This window comes from Nerophis lumbriciformis, linkage group LG01 (assembly GCF_033978685.3).
Source record: "Nerophis lumbriciformis linkage group LG01, RoL_Nlum_v2.1, whole genome shotgun sequence".
Lineage (NCBI taxonomy): Eukaryota > Metazoa > Chordata > Actinopteri > Syngnathiformes > Syngnathidae > Nerophis > Nerophis lumbriciformis.
In genome coordinates, this window is record NC_084548.2 from 38,394,449 (window position 1) to 38,413,205 (window position 18,757).

The window sequence follows — 18,757 nt, forward strand, 5'->3', positions numbered from 1 at the left end:
ACCCTGCTTAAAAAAAAAACACTTAACAAAAAGTATGAATAAGGTAGCAAACTGCAGTGGACGCAACAGATTGCCGTGTTTGCAATGACGTTATAACCATAGACATCTTATTAGTAGACGCAGCATTGGCTGCTGTGACGCGAGCAATTTGGCCGCCATCTTGAAGTGGTGATGAGGAGCCGGCGAGCAGCCTAAACTGACAGTTGACAGGTAGAAAACAAAGATGCCGGGCTGGTGGTCAGTGTTTTTCTGCTAAAATGAGCGGACTGTTAAAAATAAGAATCGGGGGATTACTTTTCACAAGTAAGATTTAACATTAACGTACTATTGGTTGTATTTTGTGAAAAGAATATTACCACAGAGTTGAGAAGGAGCAAAGATCTTCAATATTTGTATGTAAAAATCATAAAGAAATCTTCTGGGGGAGGATGACCCCCCTACAGGGGTTTGGTTTACAATCTTTCAGCCCCACCTAAAACAAAATTCACCAGCCGCCACAGATTATAATGCGTTCTCATTTTAGTCAAAATATAAGACAATACTTTCTTAACAGTATAATTGTAACCAGGAATAAGTCTTCAAGTAACAATATTCAAATACTAACATTGTTGGGTAAGACAGAATTTGGTTTTATTCTGAAACTAGTGAAACAGATTGGTGGTTTTAGCTGATATAAAGACTTTCAGGTGTTTATATATGTTTATGTTTAAGTATTTGGCAGACGCTTTAATCCAAAGCGACATACAAACGTTTGTACATAAAAATACATATAAAACAATCACTTTAAACATTATCATTTAAGGGAAGAATGTAATACAAAATATCAATACAAAGTGTCAAGACAGAATAAACTCTCTGCTTCTGCAGCAACAGAGATACAGTCTACAGGTCCCTAAGATATATAGATATCTAATGTATTCATACATTGTTTATGTAGGATATACGCATGTATATATAACCTAATCATATTGTTTCTTCAATTTAAAAATAGCTGACCGTTTTTTTCCCCCTTCTCTGGGATTATATTCCCAATTTTAATCTTGGACATCTGGTCAGTAATAGCATATAAGAATATTCAATTACTGTTAAGCAAACTATGAATAATAAAACACGCCAAAACATGTATCTTTTATCATAGCTACCTACACGTATGACAAAAAAAACACATGAAAATCAGTGGTATTCAGTGAGGTAAAATGAATTAAATGCGTTGACAGTTCATTGCTCCTGCCAAATGAATTGCACTGAGTGGAGCGGATCACCACTCCAAGATGGCGGCCCCGCGTCTCGTCAGCGCCAGTAGGCAGTAGCGCTCGATGCTGCGTCTACTTATAAGATGTCTATGGTTATAACGTTAGCAGTGAGTTTGCAGCCTCACTGATTTAACTACACAGCAAATAAAAGTCACGTTACTTAGCCAATAAACGTTAGCTTACATTCAAAACGTAGCCTTCTTTGTGCATCTTCAAATGTTGACCGAAGTTGGAAGTTGTTGCGTCTCCGTCTGTAATATTCGAACCGCATGCTTTGCATACTGGAATTTGTTTTTAGTTGACCAAGTCGTAGTTTTAATACCCGAACTAATCTATTTTAGGGATCATTTTTCCTCACTCGTTTCTTCTTCGTTGGTTGTCCTGCAACTTGATTGGATGAATGCTGTGGGACGAAAATAACGTGAATGTAATTTGATTGGCTGTTGTACTGACAGGAACAACACGCTGCCAGACATGTACAAAATGAAAGATATGGAGCACTCCTGAATAACTTTTTAATCTTTGGGTTTTGGGGAAAGTAGCAAGTCTTGTCAAGTCAAAAGGCTCAAGTCCAAGTGAAGTCACAAGTCATTGATGTTAAAGTCTAAGTCGAGTTGCAAGTCTCTTTACATTTTGTCAAGTAGAGTCTAAAGTCATCAAATTCATGACTCGAGTCTGACTCGAGTCCAAGTCATGTGACTCGAGTCCACACCTCTGCTTGCACATACATTGGAATTGTATGGAGTGGCTTGAATGCCATATATTGTATATTCAATCTTTAATATGTTTTAAAAATAGGTGGATAAGGGGGAAATTATGAATTTGAATGTGTGATATGAATACGTCTGTATTTATACAATAACATTTGTTTGGTAATGCATTGTGCTCACCAAAGAGAAATGAATGTCTTCATCAGCGGTTCCAAACAGTGGAGATGGTCCAAGCAGGAAATGAGGGTTTGAATAGAAGTGTAATTGTGTGAGCGTGAGGCAGGCATGCCAACTCAACAAATCACAAAATACCCTCAAACCATATTTCAACTGGTGGATGATGTTCAAGCCAGATAACTAACAATCACACATTTTTTTTCACCCTCCTGTTTCTCTTTTGAAATGTGACAGCCAACTCTCTATTAAAGGTATTTATATTTTATGAGTTCTAAAATGGGACAGTGGATATACTAATCTGACTGCCTGCTTATTTCCTGATATGGGTTCAAGGCAGATTCTCAACTACTTTGCCTAATGTGCCACCAGAGATTTTCAAGTGTGCCGTGGGAAATAATCCCAGTTCACTTTATTGGTTCAAAAATTATTATTTACTAAAAATAATATATATGTTTTCATCTAGCTATGTTATGCTAATGAGCCACAGTAACATGCAGAACAATTACGTGGTCTTCCACTAAATGGTGACGGTACATATTTAATAGGGGTGCTGAAAAAATGTATTAACATCCAAATCGCGATCCCTATTTATCCCGGATCTAAATGGATTTATTATTTTAAAATATCGATTTCAAATGTTTTCAAACATTTTTATGAAGGCTATCTATTATTATTTAATCTACATTTAAAGCACTTCCTTGTGGTATCGATAATATGTATTGTATATCCTTTGGTATACATTTTGTGTAAATTCTGCTCCACAGTCACTTTTATAAACTGTTTTTTGAGTCTGTCTGCATATTCGTTTCTGGAGGCCATCCCAGATTGTCAATAAAACCACACCCCACCCTCTTCGAAAGTATCATAATTTATCTTTGTACACTGTTTCAATATATATCTTGAAGTCGTCACCACTATTTTTTTTCAGACACTGTCGAAATTAAACTTTTTCACCCAGTCACAACATTATGTACACCCATGGGATGATTTACATTTGAGGACACCGAAGTCATGTCCTCTGTATGTTTTAAGTGACAAAAAGATGATGGTATGACTGACTGCAAATAAACACTATATTGCCAAAAGTATTTGGCCACCTGCCTTTACTCACATATGAACTTGAAGTGCCATCCCACGGAATTGTCCAAAAAGTTTTGGTATCCTGGAGCATTCAAAGTTCCTTTCACTGGAACTAAGGGGCCAAGCCCAACTCCTGAAAAACCAACCCCACACCATAATTCCTCCTCCACCAAATTTCACACTCTGCACAATGCAGTCCGAAATGTAGCGTTCTCTTGGCAACCTCCAAACCCAGACTGGTCCATCAGATTGCCAGATGGAAAAGTGTGATTCATCACTCCAGAGAAGGCGTCTCCACTGCTCTAGAGTCCAGTGGCGATGTGCTTTACACCACTGCATCCAACGCTTTGCATTAGACTTGGTGATGTATGACTTAGATGCAGCTGCTCGGCCATGGAAACCCATTCCATGAAGCTCTCTGCGTACTGTACGTAGGCTAATTGGAAGGTCACATTAAGTTTGGAGCTCTGTAGCAACTGACTGTGCAGAAAGTCTATGCGCTTCAGCATCCGCTGACCCCCCTCTTGTCAATTTATGTGGCCTAACACTTGGTGGCTGAGTTGCTGTTGTTCCCAAACTCTTCACTTTTCTTATAATAAAGTTGACTTTGGAATATTTAGGAGCCAGGAAATTTTACGACTGGATTTGTTGCACAGGTGGCATGCTATGACAGTTCCAGACTGGAAATCACTGAGAGTGGCCCATTTTTTCACAAATGTTTGTAGAAACAGTCTCCATGCCTAAGTGCTTGATTTTATACACCGGGCCAAGTGATTAGGACACCTGATTCTCATCATTTGCATGGGTGGCCTAATACTTTTGGCAATGCAGTGTACCCCATCTAGGGCATCAGGTGCAATGTAAATCACAGTGCGGTAGACTAGAGCATCCTCTCACAATAAAACAACCTTTTGGTCATTTACAGCCAGCTACAACTCTCTCTACCGACCCAATAGCTCGACACACAATAGCGACAGAAAGGTGACAATTGATTGGCTCAGTCAGTGTCTTGTCTGTCAAGGCTTTTGACGAAATTGTCAATACGTGGCCCTTGGGGTTTGTTTTCCCAGAATGCAAAGGAAAGTTGGCGCGGGCAAGGCGTGAATGTAAGTACATCTTTTATTTTAAACACTAACAGACTACAAAAAAGGAAGCAAACAAAAGGCGCGCACAATGGCGGAGAACAAACTAGACTAATGAAACAAAACTTGCACAAAGGCAGAAACTTTGAACAATAAACAAAAACTTACTTGGCATGGAACTATGGAAGCATGAAGACAAACAGAGGTAGCAGGGGTGTCAGAAGTAACATGGTATGAAAGGATAATGTCACCAGGACGAACAACAGAAACAGACAGGCTTAAATAGCAGTGACATGATCAGTGAAAACAGGTGCGTGACTCAAAACGTGAAACAGGTGCGTGACATGACAGGTGAAAACTAATGGGTTGCTATGGTGACAAAACAAACAAAAGTGCACAAAGAGTCCAAAAACAAAACCGAACATGACTAAAACAAAACATGATCACACAGACATGACAGAAATGGCCCAATGAGAGGCTACAGAGGCCCAGAAGTCCCACCTATGCATAATTCAGCCCTTCTTGTCCAGTCATCTTTAATAGTGCATCAGTCTATGGCATGAGCGCGGGGCAGAAAGAAACAACAACAGCAACAAAAAAAAGTTTTCAAGCAAAAAATTAATTGTGGTAAGATGGGAAGCCCAGACTTCCCTCTCCCCAGCCACTTTGTCCAGCTCCTCCCGGGGGATCCCGAGGTGTTCCTCGGACATCCGGGAGACATAGTCTTCCCAACCTGTCCAGAGTTTTCCCCGTGGCCTCCTACCGATCGGACGTGCCCTGCCCAGGGAGGCGTCCGGTTGGCATACTGACCAGATGCCCGAACCACCTCATCTGGCACCTCTCAATGTGGAGGAGCAGCGGCTTTACTTTGAGCTCCTCCCGAATTACAGAGCTTCCCACCCTATCTCCAAGAGAGAGCCCCGCCACCCGACGGAGGAAACTAATTTCGGCAGCTTGTACCCGTGATCTTGTCCTTTTGCTCATGACCCAAAGCTCATGACCATAGGTGAGGATGGGAAGGTAGATTAACCGGTAAATTGAGAGATTTGCCTTCCGGCTCATCTCCTTCTTTACCACAAGGGATCGATACAGTGTCGACAGAGTATCCCGGCCTGATGAAGCCATTTGGTTTGGTGGCTTGCAGCCACCAAACCGGATCCCCTCAACGCGTTGACTGCGCCTAGAAATTCTGTCCATAAAAGTTATGAACAAAATCGGTGACAAAAGGCAGCCCTGGCGGAGTCCAACCCTCACTGAAAACGGGTCCGACTTACTGCCGGCAATGCGGACCAAGCTCTGACACTGATCATACAGGGAGCGGACCGCCACAATCAGACAGTCCGATACCCCATACTCTCTGAGCACTCCCCACAGGACTTCCCGAGGGACACGGTCGAATGCCTTCTCCAAGTCCACAAAACACATGTGGACAGGTTGGGCAAACTCCCATGCACCCTCAAGGACCCTGCTGAGAGTAAAGCGCTGGTCCACAGTTCCACAAACAGGACAAAAACCACACTGCTCCTCCTGAATCCGAGGTTCGACTGTCCGGCGTAGCCTCCTCTCCAGTACACCTGAATAGACCTTACGGGGAAGGCTGAGGAGTGTGACCCCACGATACCACACTCTCCGGCAACGTTCCCTCTAAGGTGCGCGCCTGCCCAATTGCGCACTGCTCACGCGTCCTCTGCGCACAGCAAATCTATGCCGCGCACAAAATATAATCCCACTCAAAACAAAATAAACTAAATAATTTGTTTTGTATGATTTTGCAATGCAACTGTGAGTAACAGGTGACGAAAAGCGGCCACAACAGATAAAACAATGTTTGTCAACACTGTTAAATTATTGTAACGTCTGTCGAGACGCTTTAATGAGGACAGGAATTCCATCGATCCCTTTATTTTATTGAGCTCAATTGTTTGTTGGCCATAACCACACCAAAAAAATGTGTGAAATACTTCTATCTAGGAAAATTGGTCATTGTCTACCGTACAAACCAAGCCAAAAGCAACTCTTTATCATCTGTTATATCAACAGCAGCCGCTTGCTCTCTCTCTCACCTGCACCAACACATGCGCTCATGGTAATTAGCCACCGTTGCGTTTATGGCCACACAAAAAGTTGGACAACTCCAACACTACATATAAAGTGTAAATTGCAGGTCGTTACACTATGACTCCTCAATCAGATGTGTGCTTATTCTACTGTCATTTATTAAGAAAGTTAATTTTTGGATATTAATCATGAAAGGATGTTTCTAGATTACAAAATTGCTAATACAAATATTTGTTTTACAGACAGAAAGTTACAGGAATGTACACTTCATCTCATGCAACATGTGAATGTTTTAAGGGGAACTAAATGTGATCTCTGTAAGGGGTACACAATCTTTCCAAAGCAAGACCCCCACCCAGGCATAAAATACTATAGTACAAAGCTCATAAAAAAAATAAATTTAAGTGGGCCAAATCACTTATTTTACAAAATAATCTCATGAAAATGACTACTGTCACTTGATTATAATAATAGGACATTTAAATTGTTATGTCAGGTTTGAGACAGATGTGCTGCTGGTATGGCCACAGTGTGCTCGTCTGTATTCCACTGAATGCTCAGGGTGTTTTTGCGTTTGCTCACACACATGAAAAATTAGAGGGAACATTGCCCTCCGGTTCCCCTTCTTAAAGAGAGCTGCTGTTTGGTGCGTAAGCACAAACAACAGTCAGGAACCACCCCTCCACCTGAAGGCGAAGGGAAGCTACCCTCTTATCTAGTGGGATAAACTCCAGCGTGCAGGCTTTGAGCCGGGGGGGCAACAAGAATTGCCACTCCAGCCCGTTGCCTCTCACTGCCGGCAATGCCAGAGTGGAAGAGAGTCCAGCCCCTCTTGAGAGAACTGGTTCCAAAGCCCTTGCTGTGCTTAGAAGTGAGTCCGACAATATCTAGCCGGAACTTCTCCACCTCGCGCACCAACTCAGGCTCCTCCCCCCGCAGCGAGGTGACATTCCGCGTCCTAAGAGTTAGCTTACGTAGCCGAAGATCGGACTGGCAAGTGCCCTGCCTTCGGCTTACGCCCAGCTCACACTGCCCATCACCTCTATGCCCCCTCCTATGAGTGGTGAGCCCATTGTAAGGGGGACCCACATTGTCTCTCTCAACCAGGCGCTCGCCATCGAGCCCCACCTTCGGTCCTGGCTCCAGAGGGGGGTCCTGGTGACCCGCGTCCTGGCGAGGGAAATCTGAGTCCTCGTTGTTTCTTCATCATAAAGGTCTTCAAGCTGCTCTTTGTCTGATCCCTCACCTCGGACCTGTTTGTCTTGGGAGACCCTACCAGGGAGCATAGAATCGATTCAGCAAACTTTTTAGCAAAAACAAAGAAATCAACCAGTGACTGTGAAATAAATACTGGATACTGGACACTCCAGGTGAAGTTTTGTATATTCCTGTTATTTCTTTTAAGGGAAGTAGATACAAACGAAATGTAGATACAAACAAGCAAGTAAACAACAATTAAAGGCCAATGCATTCCCTTTTTACTTGAATAAAATGCAACCAACTCTTTAGGTTAAATGAACATGATGAAACTTTTTCTCCTCTCATTTTCAACATTCAAGAAATGCTCAATAAATGTAGAGTAACCAACATTTTAACAGTAGATTTACCTGTTATTTTTTTCATTACAAAAATAATACAATATTAATATGAAAAATAAAGTGCAACCAAATCTTTACAGTTTAAATGAGCAGTGGTTTGTTCTGCTACTACTCTTATTTTAATAAACAGCTTTGATGGCCTAGAAATGTTTCAATAAATGCATACCCTACAAAACAACAGCATAAAGCCACAACACAACAACTTTCAATCCATAGCAATTTCTGCCAAATGTACAACTTTCGTCAGATCCAGGTTAAACTTATGTGTGCTATGGCTATGAGTTTTTTCTTTCTTTCTTTGGCCTCAGTCTGGACCCCCTCTCCAGGGGCCCAGGCTTAGACTGAATATTTTTTATTTCTGATTCTGATTATGTTTGGCAGTACACCAAACACCAAACAAATACATACAAACCCTGTTTCCATATGAGTTGGGAAATTGTGTTAGATGTAAATATAAACGGAATACAATGATTTGCAAATCATTTTCAACCCATATTCAGTTGAATATGCTACAAAGACAACATATTTGATGTTCAAACTGATAAACATTTTTTTTTGTGCAAATAATCATTAACTTTAGAATTTGATGCCAGCAACACGTGACAAAGAAGTTGGGAAAGGTGGCAATGAATACTGATAAAGTTGAGGAATGCTCATCAAACACTTATTTGCAACATCCCACAGGTGAACAGGCAAATTGGGAACAGGTGGGTGCCATGATTGGGTATAAAAGTAGATTGCATAAAATGCTCAGTCATTCACAAACAAGATGGGGCGAGGGTCACCACTTTGTCAACAAATGCGTGAGTAAATTGTTGAACAGATTAAGAAAAACCTTTCTCAACCAGCTATTGCAAGGAATTTAGGGATTTCACCATCTACGGTCCGTAATATCATCAAAGGGTTCAGAGAATCTGGAGAAATCACTGCACGTAAGCAACTAAGCCGGTGACCTTCAATCCCTCAGGCTGTACTGCATCAACAAGCGATATCAGTGTGTAAAGGATATCACCACATGGGCTCAGGAACACTTCAGAAACCCACTGTCAGTAACTACAGTTGGTCGCTACATCTGTAAGTGCAAGTTAAAACTCTCCTATGCAAGGCGAAAACCGTTTATCAACAACACCCAGAAACGCTGTCGGCTTCGCTGGGCCTGAGCTCATCTAAGACGGACTGATACAAAGTGGAAAAGTGTTCTGTGGTCTGACGAGTCCCCATTTCAAATTGTTTTTGGAAACTGTGGATGTTGTGTCCTCCGGACCAAAGAGGAAAAGAACCATCCGGATTGTTATAGGCGCAAAGTTGAAAAGCCAGCATCTGTGATGGTATGGGGGTGTATTAGTGCCCAAGACATGGGTAACTTACACATCTGTGAAGGCGCCATTAATGCTGAAAGGTACATACAGGGTTTGGAGCAACATATGTTGCCATCCAAGCAACGTTACCATGGACGCCCCTGCTTATTTCAGCAAGACAATGCCAAGCCACGTGTTACATCAACGTGGCTTCATAGTAAAAGAGTGCGGGTACTAGACTGGCCTGCCTGTAGTCCAGACCTGTCTCCCATTGAAAATGTGTGGCGCATTATGAAGCCTAAAATACCACAACGGAGACCCCCGGACTGTTGAACAACTTAAGCTGTACATCAAGCAAGAATGGGAAAGAATTCCACCTGAGAAGCTTACAAAATGTGTCTCCTCAGTTCCCAAACGTTTACTGAGTGTTGTTAAAAGGAAAGGCCATGTAACACAGTGGTGAACATGCCCTTTCCCAACTACTTTGGCACGTGTTGCAGCCATGAAATTCTAAGTTAATTATTATTTGCAAAAAAAAAAATAAAGTTTATGAGTTTGAACATCAAATATCTCGTCTTTGTAGTGCATTCAATTGAATATGGGTTGAAAAGGATTTGCAAATCATTGTATTCCGTTTATATTTACATCTAACACAATTTCCCAACTCATATGGAAACGGGGTTTGTAGATAAACTTACATTCAGGAAAATAAGACCTGCTTAGTGGCGATTACTGGGTACCTATTTACTGATAGATTTACTTCTATCATCACCTGTGAGTATCAACACACTAGCTGCAGACAGCTGTACCTTTCTACCCCTTTGCCTTGGGGTAACACCATGACATATCTAAGAGAACTATGTTAGATGACAATCCTAACCAACCTTCACCTTGCCCTAACAGGGCGGGCCTTGCTGCGTTTGAATGGGGAGAAGCTTCAGAGAATGGGAATTGTCCAGGAGACACTAAGGCAGGAAGTCCTCCAACAGGTCCTCCAGCTTCAGGTTAGGGAAGAAGTTCGCAACCTACAGCTCCTTAGTCGAAGTAAGTATTTTAGTTTGTATTTATGAGAGTATTTTATTATGCATTGGAACGATGGACAACAAAAGGAACGCTTAAGATTTTAAATGTCCGAAGTAGCTCGGTTAAATCCAGCTAAGATTGTCTGATACCACGCAGGCCTGCTGTGACATACATTAAAGAGGCAGTGTGTGGGTTTTATGGATGGCAGCACCTAATCGTACCAGCCAATCATCAATAAAATCACACAGTTAATCAGAGCTGGCTTGGAACCATAGCCCAGGTTTGTGTATGGAGTGGAATTACTGCCCAAACTCCACAAACACACAAAAATGTATCACAATTAAAAAAAAAAAATTCCACAAACACACAAAAGGATTCGCAAGTACAAAAAAAATGTTTATGGTTAGTTTTCCACTTCCACAGGAAGACACGATCGGTCCACGCATGTGTGAAGCTTCGTCACTTAGGTCAACTTGTTTTACGGCCGTTATGATCGTGGCCGCCGTCACAAAGTTACCATGGTTTTCTTTTTTGGAATCTTTATTTAATGAACGATGTCATATAAAAGATGATATACAAAACAAAACAAACGTTACTTAAGAATACAGTATTTAAAAAAACCTATACCATTCAGATCCATACCGAGACCTGAACAGTGTGCTCAGCAGCCTTAAATGGCAAATAATAATTTTTACTACTTTATTTACATCACAATACTGATCATTTAAAAGTCTAGTTTTTGTTAGGCAGCAGATATAGATTTAAGTGTCTTGTTAAAAAAAAAAATCTACATTTAAAAAAATGTATTGCGTGATAGGAGTCAGTGGCGTCATTCATTGCAATGACAGAAGAGTGAAAGTGGTTGAAAATGTGTTAATAATACTCCCTGATTTTTTTAAATTTACCCCTTGTTTATGTTTATATTATTGTTCCCTTTTATTCCTATGTAAGCTATTTTTTTATACAAAATATTATTAAAACATGATATTGCGAGTCCAGCGACGTAGTGTTCACACATGCGTGGACCAATTGTGTCTTCCGGCATAGATTGCCGTCTTCTTCCTCTTCTTCTTCTTCTGTTATTAATGGTTGACGAACTGTCGCAAATCAGGAGCTCCGTCGGCCTTAAATTGACTCAGCAGAGCACCATCTGTTGTTGGAGAGTGCGGAATACAGTTTCTGCTGGTGAGAAACAAAAAATTGTGCGTGTGGAAGAAAAAGTGGAAAAACTATGCAAAAGTATTAACTTGAAGAAAATTGTTTCGAACATGAAGAAAATTAATTGTGTCCTTGCAAATCGTTTTTAACTTGAATAAAAACGTTTTACTACTTGCAAATTGTTTTTAACTTGAATACAAAAAAATGTCTACTTGCAAATGTTTTTTAACTTGAAGAAAACTGTTTTTATTTTACTTTTCTACCTTTTGTGTATTTGTTTCTTTGAGTTTCTAAAACATTTTTGAGTGTTTGTGGAGTTTTGGCAGTAATTTCATTCCATACTTCACATGTAGTCTATTCTAACAGTCATTTGTGTGTGAGATATTTATGCAACAAATAATCAAAGATGCATATGTCTCCAAAGTGAAAGTTATATATTTAGTTTGAGCTCCAAAATCCCACAGCAATATGAGGGGAGATACAGAGTGTATAGAAGCAATAGTAGACTAATAAGATAGATCTGGAACAGGACTGCCACCCTGTAATTTCATCAGCAGGAGTGTACTTGCATCCATTCGTTCGAGAAAGTGAATTGAGATTTAAAAATGTAGTCAGTCCAACTGAAGTAGTGTACAAGACTAAAAACATAATAAAATAGTTGAAGCACATACTTTTTCAATGTATCCCCTTTTTAATTAGCAAATGCAACGAATCAGCAAGACTTGTTTAAGCATTCTGGATGAAGGAACAAGAGACACACAACACAACACAGCGTTTGTAAAACTAATTGTAATTTAGATCAATTATAGATTAATGTATTCACTTGACACGCTGGTTTGAGCTGCTGCTGATACAAATCATTTGGTGGTAATAATTGACAATTAAACTTAAGAAAAAGTACAATTAAGAGTAAATGCAAAAACGCAAGGCCAGGCTCACTCAGACATTATTTATGAAATAAGTAGACAGACCAAACGACACTAAACCAACCCAGACTCTCATGTCTTATCATTTAAATTAATTATTCATCCAACAATGCATTTGTAATTAGAAATGAGAATTGATAAGATTTTTACAGTTACGATTTCACTTTTGATTCTGCTTAACGATTCGGTTCTTTATCGGTTCTCTTATCGATTCTTATTTGGAAAAAAGATCATATAATGGATTACCATCAATTTTGTTTAGTTTAGAGCTAACATGACCTTACAATCCAACAGTGAGGTCTTAAGAGGAACATAGCATAGAAAAAAAAACTTAACAAGAATTTAATATGTGGAAATTACACAAGAATGTAACATTTCGTAACATTTTTAAAACTCTTAAGAATCTTTGTCATCTACCTAGCAAATATACCATGCCATAAACCGTGCAAAGGTTTGTTTAGATTTACAATGTGCAACTAATATAATGACATGGGCTCATGGCATGCAACATGAGATATTTTAACCTTCTTTTGATATAATGTTGATGTTTATTGCTTGCAGCGTATGAAAACCTTAATTGAAAATCGCAGAAAATGTGGTGTTTTTTTTCAAACTGTAAGCCACGATCATTAAAATTGTATTAAATAGAGGCTTGACATATGTCAATTTTCATGTAATGAGTTAATATTACTTATTAGTTTCACATTTTAAGTTGAATTGACTTTTACACAATATTCTAATTTTATGAGTTTCACTTGTATAATATAATGACTGAGAGAAAATGTGGTTGGAGGAAAACAACTTCTCTCTGACTACAATTGAAAATTCACCTACCAAATAAGCATCTATGGTTTATGGTTTGAGTTGGCAAATTGTTGAAAGCTTTTGACCACAAACTTAGTCACTGCTCGGTGACATTCATCGTTCCTGGCCGAGTGGTACTCTTCCCTGCTGCGGTGAAAACTTGTGGCAGACGTGAACTGGAGCTATTACTGCCCACCTCCAAACCGATCAGATCAGACTATGTCTCCTTATGCTCATCTCAATGAGAAGGCATTCATTTCAATTTAACAGGTACTAGCGGTAAGAATATCAGCGGTAATTGTACCTGTTGTATTTACCTTAGTCAACTCCTGCTGCCTGGGATGAGATCAGTCCGGATCAAAAACATAACATTCATTGCATGCTGTACATTCAAATGTTTCAGAATATTGCTCGTATGTTCTCCTCTTGATGAAATAACAACCTTTGAATTATTACAAGTAGCGCTGGTGCCATCTTTTTTAGTAAAATGTCAGCAAGCTGTGGTGGGCTTTTTCCGCCCGGGAATGTCACTACGTACGTTGCCTAATGACGTCATATCCACCCAGAAGGACCGTTAAGAGAACCGCTAGACAAAATGGCAAATTATTCCAAGGAACTGGGAACCGGTTCTGAACAAGAACCGTTTTTTTTATTCCTATCCCTATTTGTAATAGAAATGCAAATTAAAGCTGTGAGCAGCATTGGAAGTGCCCCTTGCCACTCTTGCACAACGGGGTTGACTCCAGTATGCAGGCACGCATGACGAATGCAGTCACGTCCTTTCTGATGCCCTGACCCACCACCAAAAATGTCATCATACACACTAAATACAATCAATATCCGACCTTGCGCAGCTGAGTTATTCAAGTTCCGTGTTATTTGGTGAGTCTCAAAAGTTCCACCTACATGACGCCAATGATTTTGATATCAACATGTCAGCCATGATCAAACATCGACATTTAACCTGCATATAAGTTAACAAAGATAGCCGATCATCTGAAGTGAAGTACTTAATAGTTTGATGGCTAATGGCGTGGAACAGTTTTCATCGCCAGGCTCCGCCCACAACAAATAGGTATGGTACTGACCCACAGGTACTGATCCATCGGGCACTTTAGGGTGTCATCATCATCATACACGCTGAATACAATCAATGTTTGATCTTGTGAGTTATTCAAGTCGTGTGTTGTTTGGCAAGTCTCAAAAGCTCCGCCCACATGGCGCCAATGGAGTTGACATCAACATGTATCCAGGATCAAACGTCAACATTTAACCTTCATATAAGTTAAGAAGGATATCCGATCATCTGAAGTGAAGTATTGACAGATTGATGGCTGATGGCGTGTAACACTTTTCATCGCCAGGCTCCGCCCACTTTGAGTTCGTACGATCATCCAGCACTTCAGGGTGTCATCATCATCATCATACACACCCAATATAATGAATGTCGGACCTTGTGGAGCTGAGTTATTCAAATGTTGTGTCTTTCGTTGAGTTTCAAAGACTCCGCTCACATGGCGCCATTGGAGTCGATATCAACATGTATCCATGATCAAACATCAACATTTAACCTTCTTTGTTAAATGTTGTTTTTGTGGGGCGGTATAGCTCGGTTGGTAGAGTGGCCGTGCCAGCAACTTGAGGGTTGCAGGTTCGATACCCGCTTCTGCCATCCTAGTCACTGCCGTTGTGTCCTTGGGCAAGACACTTTACCCACCTGCTCCCAGTGCCACCCACACTGGTTTAAATGTAACTTAAATATTGGGTTTCACTATGTAAAGTGCTTTGAGTCACTAGAGAAAAAGCGCTATATAAATATAATTCAGTTCACTTCACTTCACTTCTTGTGAGTTAAGAAAGGAAACCGATCATCTGAAGTGAAGTATTGTCAGTTTGATGGCTGATGGCGCGGAACAGTTTTCATCGCAAGGCTGTGCCTGCTACAAATATGAATAAAAAGGTACTACCCATCAGGTACTTCAGAGTGTCATCATCATCATGTCTACCTGTTAAGATCAAGATGTGAGTTTGTGGAGCTGAGCTTTTAACGTTTCCTCTAAAATGACCAAAAAGTCATCGTAACAATGTATGGCGCCGTGCCATGCCAACATCTTTTGGCTCAGGCAAAATGTGTTTTGCGATTTGTTATCACCTCTATGTGTAGTATCTGTCATTTTAACCACGACTCATTTGGCTGTACTCCCTAGGAGGAGTTTGTTAAAGTACGGCCCCTCTTTTGCAACGAAAAATGGTCAAAAACCAAAGATGCCTAGTGTGGCCCCATGTAACGCCCACATCTTATGGGGTAGGAAAAATTCCTTTGCAATTTATCATCACGTTCATGTATAATATCAGCCATTTTAATCGCGACTCATTTAGTCAAAGTCCCTAGGAGGACTTTGTTGAAGTACGAGCCTTTTTTGCCACAAAAAATGGCAGACGAAACCAATATGGCCGATTTCCTGTCTGTTTTTGAATATGGGTTTTTGATACGTATCTGTGTGTCCTGTCATGATAGACGTCTCTAGCGATTTTTGGGACGATATGTGAAACAAGGCCGAGGGTTTCAATTTTTTAAATTTTAAAGTCTGCGCTGCACAGCCATTTTTGATTGTTACTGTTGGGGACCACTGAATTATCACATTTTTCGCCAGAGACCGGATGAGTTCGCCAAAAAAAAGACTTTTCATATATTTTAAGGCCCTCAAAAAGGCCTTCGAAGTGACAGAAAAATAATAACAATAAAATAATAATAATAATGATATACGGAGCAGATACAACAGGGCCCTTGTGGTGCTGCGCATCGCATCTGCGGTGCTTGCTCCGCTGCTCGGGCCCTAATTAATAGGGACAAGAAATATCTGAAATCCAAATATAATCAGATACTGACTCAAAGTTTTGGGCGCAAATTTGGTGGTGATTTTGCGCAGAAAATACGTTGGTGATGAATACATTTGATGAGATAACAATTATGAGGACGAACAAAGTGCACTTTCCCAGGTAGAAAATATATTTGGAACACACCTTACTACAGTACAGGTATGTGCACAATTATTGGCAGATTTATTGAATAATTATGTAGATTTTGCGGAATTAATTACACTGGCATGGTAAAGAGAGAGCTGTCTACCCAAAATGTATATCACATATTATTCATTGATGAATTAGTTGTTCATTTCCCCTATAGTAAATCAAAAAATAGTCAAAGGTCCATCCTTATTCCTTAACTACAATGTAGAAAGTATACAGCGATGTAACAAAGTGATGCACTACAATCGTGCTTCAACGTCTTTGTTCATTAGTTTTTCAAATCAATAATATATTTCCATGCCCATTGGACCACCGAGATGAAAATGTATATTCAACGGGAACAGCACTTGTTTTGGCAATCAATTCTACCTCTAAATCACTTAGAAATTGCATTCAAAAACCGTCAACAAATACTTAATTTACGTTCCGTAACCTGTATAATAACTAAGCTGTAGTGACATTGTTATTGTAAGAGCAAACACCGAGGAAGTCTTTTTCTAGCATAGTAACACATCGACATGCTTTGGTGTTAGCTGTAAAAGCTAACTACGGAAAAAAACAAGCTAGTTTGTACGGCAACAAGAAATGCATTTGAGTTTGTAATGCCGAACACTGTGATAGAACAATACGCTGTACTGACTGAAAAACATGAACAATCATATTAAAGTATCTGTAAAGTATTAGCCCACATTTCATGGTTTGTTTGTACACAGCTCGCCAGAAAGCATGCACTGCAGTTGTAATCACAAACATGATGTGCTGCTTTATCATGATCAATATATAGTGACTTACGTTTTTTTGTTCCTATTAATTTTGGGTAAGCAATCCATTTATGTCGAAATACCTTGCCTCAAAGTTCCACATTTATAGTGTCAAAGACACTTTCACTTCACTCTCTCGTAGGGGTGTAACGGTACACAAAAATTTCGGTTCGGTACGTACCTCGGTTTAGAGGTCACGGTTCGGTACAGTAAGAAAACAACAAAATATAAATTTTTTGGTTATTTATTTACCAAATTTGTAAACAATGGCTTTATCCTTTTAACATTGGGAACACTATAATAATCCTGCCCACATTAATCAACATTAAACTGCCTCAAGTTGTTGCTCAGATTAAATAAAATTAGGGATGTCCGATAATGGCTTTTTGCCAATATCCGATATTCCGATATTGTCCAACTCTTTAATTACCGATACCGATATCAACCGATACCGATATCAACCGATATATACAGTCGTGGAATCAACACATTATTATGCCTAATTTGGACAACCGGGTGTGGTGAAGATAAAGTACTTTTTAAAAAAAATTATAAAATAAAATAAGATATATAAATTAAAAACATTTTCTTGAATAAAAAAGAAAGTAAAACAATATAAAAACAGTTACATAGAAACTAGTAATTAATGAAAATGAGTAAAATTAACTGTTAAAGGTTAGTACTATTAGTGGACCAGCAGCACGCACAATCATGTGTGCTTACGGACTGTATCCCTTGCAGACTGTATTGATATATATTGATATATAATGTAGGAACCAGAATATTAATAACAGAAAGAAACAACCCTTTTGTGTGAATGAGTGTGAATGAGTCTAAATGGGGGAGGGAGGTTTTTTGGGTTGGTGCACTAATTGTAAGTGTATCTTGTGTTTTTATGTTGATTTAATAAAAAAATAAAAATAAAGATAAAAAAAAGATACCGATAATAAAAAAACGATACCGATAATTTCCGATATTACATTTTAGCGCATTTATCGGACAACTCTAAATAAAATGACAAAACTTTTCTTCTACATATAAAAAGTGCAACATTAAACAGTTTCAAGTCAACTCATCATGCTTAATTTATTACAGCATTTGGGAAGCCTGTAGTTGATTTTTATTTTGTCAACATGTGATAGCAGGGACCCTGTCATTCAAAACTAGGCTGCTACATTACTAATGATTACACTCACACACACACACACACACACACACACACACACACACACACACACACCGCAAAATGAGCTAACGTTACGCTAAATCTAATTAGCCTTCACCTCAAGCCAGGACTGCGCGCGAGCTGAGCTGCAGTTTGTTTCTAGAACGTCAAAGGGCTCATAGTAGTTGACTGGGAGGTGTTTATTTTAATTTGGGGAGAGTCCGCTGCCTGATGCTCACCTGCTAAACACCTATCTGCTAACTCCACCGCAGAAGCACTGACTTCATGCGCTCTGAATACGCACTGCTGATTGGCTTTTACCGCTCTGAATACGCACTGCTGATTGGCTGTTACTGCTCTGAATACGCACTGCTGATTGGATTTTAGCGCTCTGAATACGCACTGCTGATTGACTGTTACCGCTATGGTTGTAACCAATCAGATGGTTGTGTGGATGGGACAATGCTGGGTGCTGTGTAGAGGACAGAAGCAGAAAGCTGAGCAGCTTGTTAAGACTTTAGCTTAGGCGACTACTTCATATGTTCGTGTGGAAACTCGTTTGGTACACCTCCGAACCGAACCGGAACCCCCGAACCGGAACCCCCGTACCGAAACGGTTCAATACAAATACACG

The 18,757-nt window shown here is 39.9% G+C and overlaps 1 protein-coding gene across 2 annotated transcripts in view; it reads left to right on the forward strand.

The window, feature by feature from the left end:
- samd10b (sterile alpha motif domain containing 10b) overlaps window positions 1-18,757 on the forward strand; it is a 144,749-nt gene that overhangs the window by 111,277 nt on the left and 14,715 nt on the right. Inside the window, exon 4 of one of the 2 annotated variants that reach the window (XM_061980909.2) lies at window positions 10,160-10,300. The exons of the other annotated variant lie outside the window; for it this stretch is intronic. Coding sequence (XP_061836893.1) covers window positions 10,160-10,300 — 141 coding nt within the window. The remainder of the gene's footprint in view (window positions 1-10,159; window positions 10,301-18,757) is intronic. 2 annotated transcript variants of the gene reach the window in all.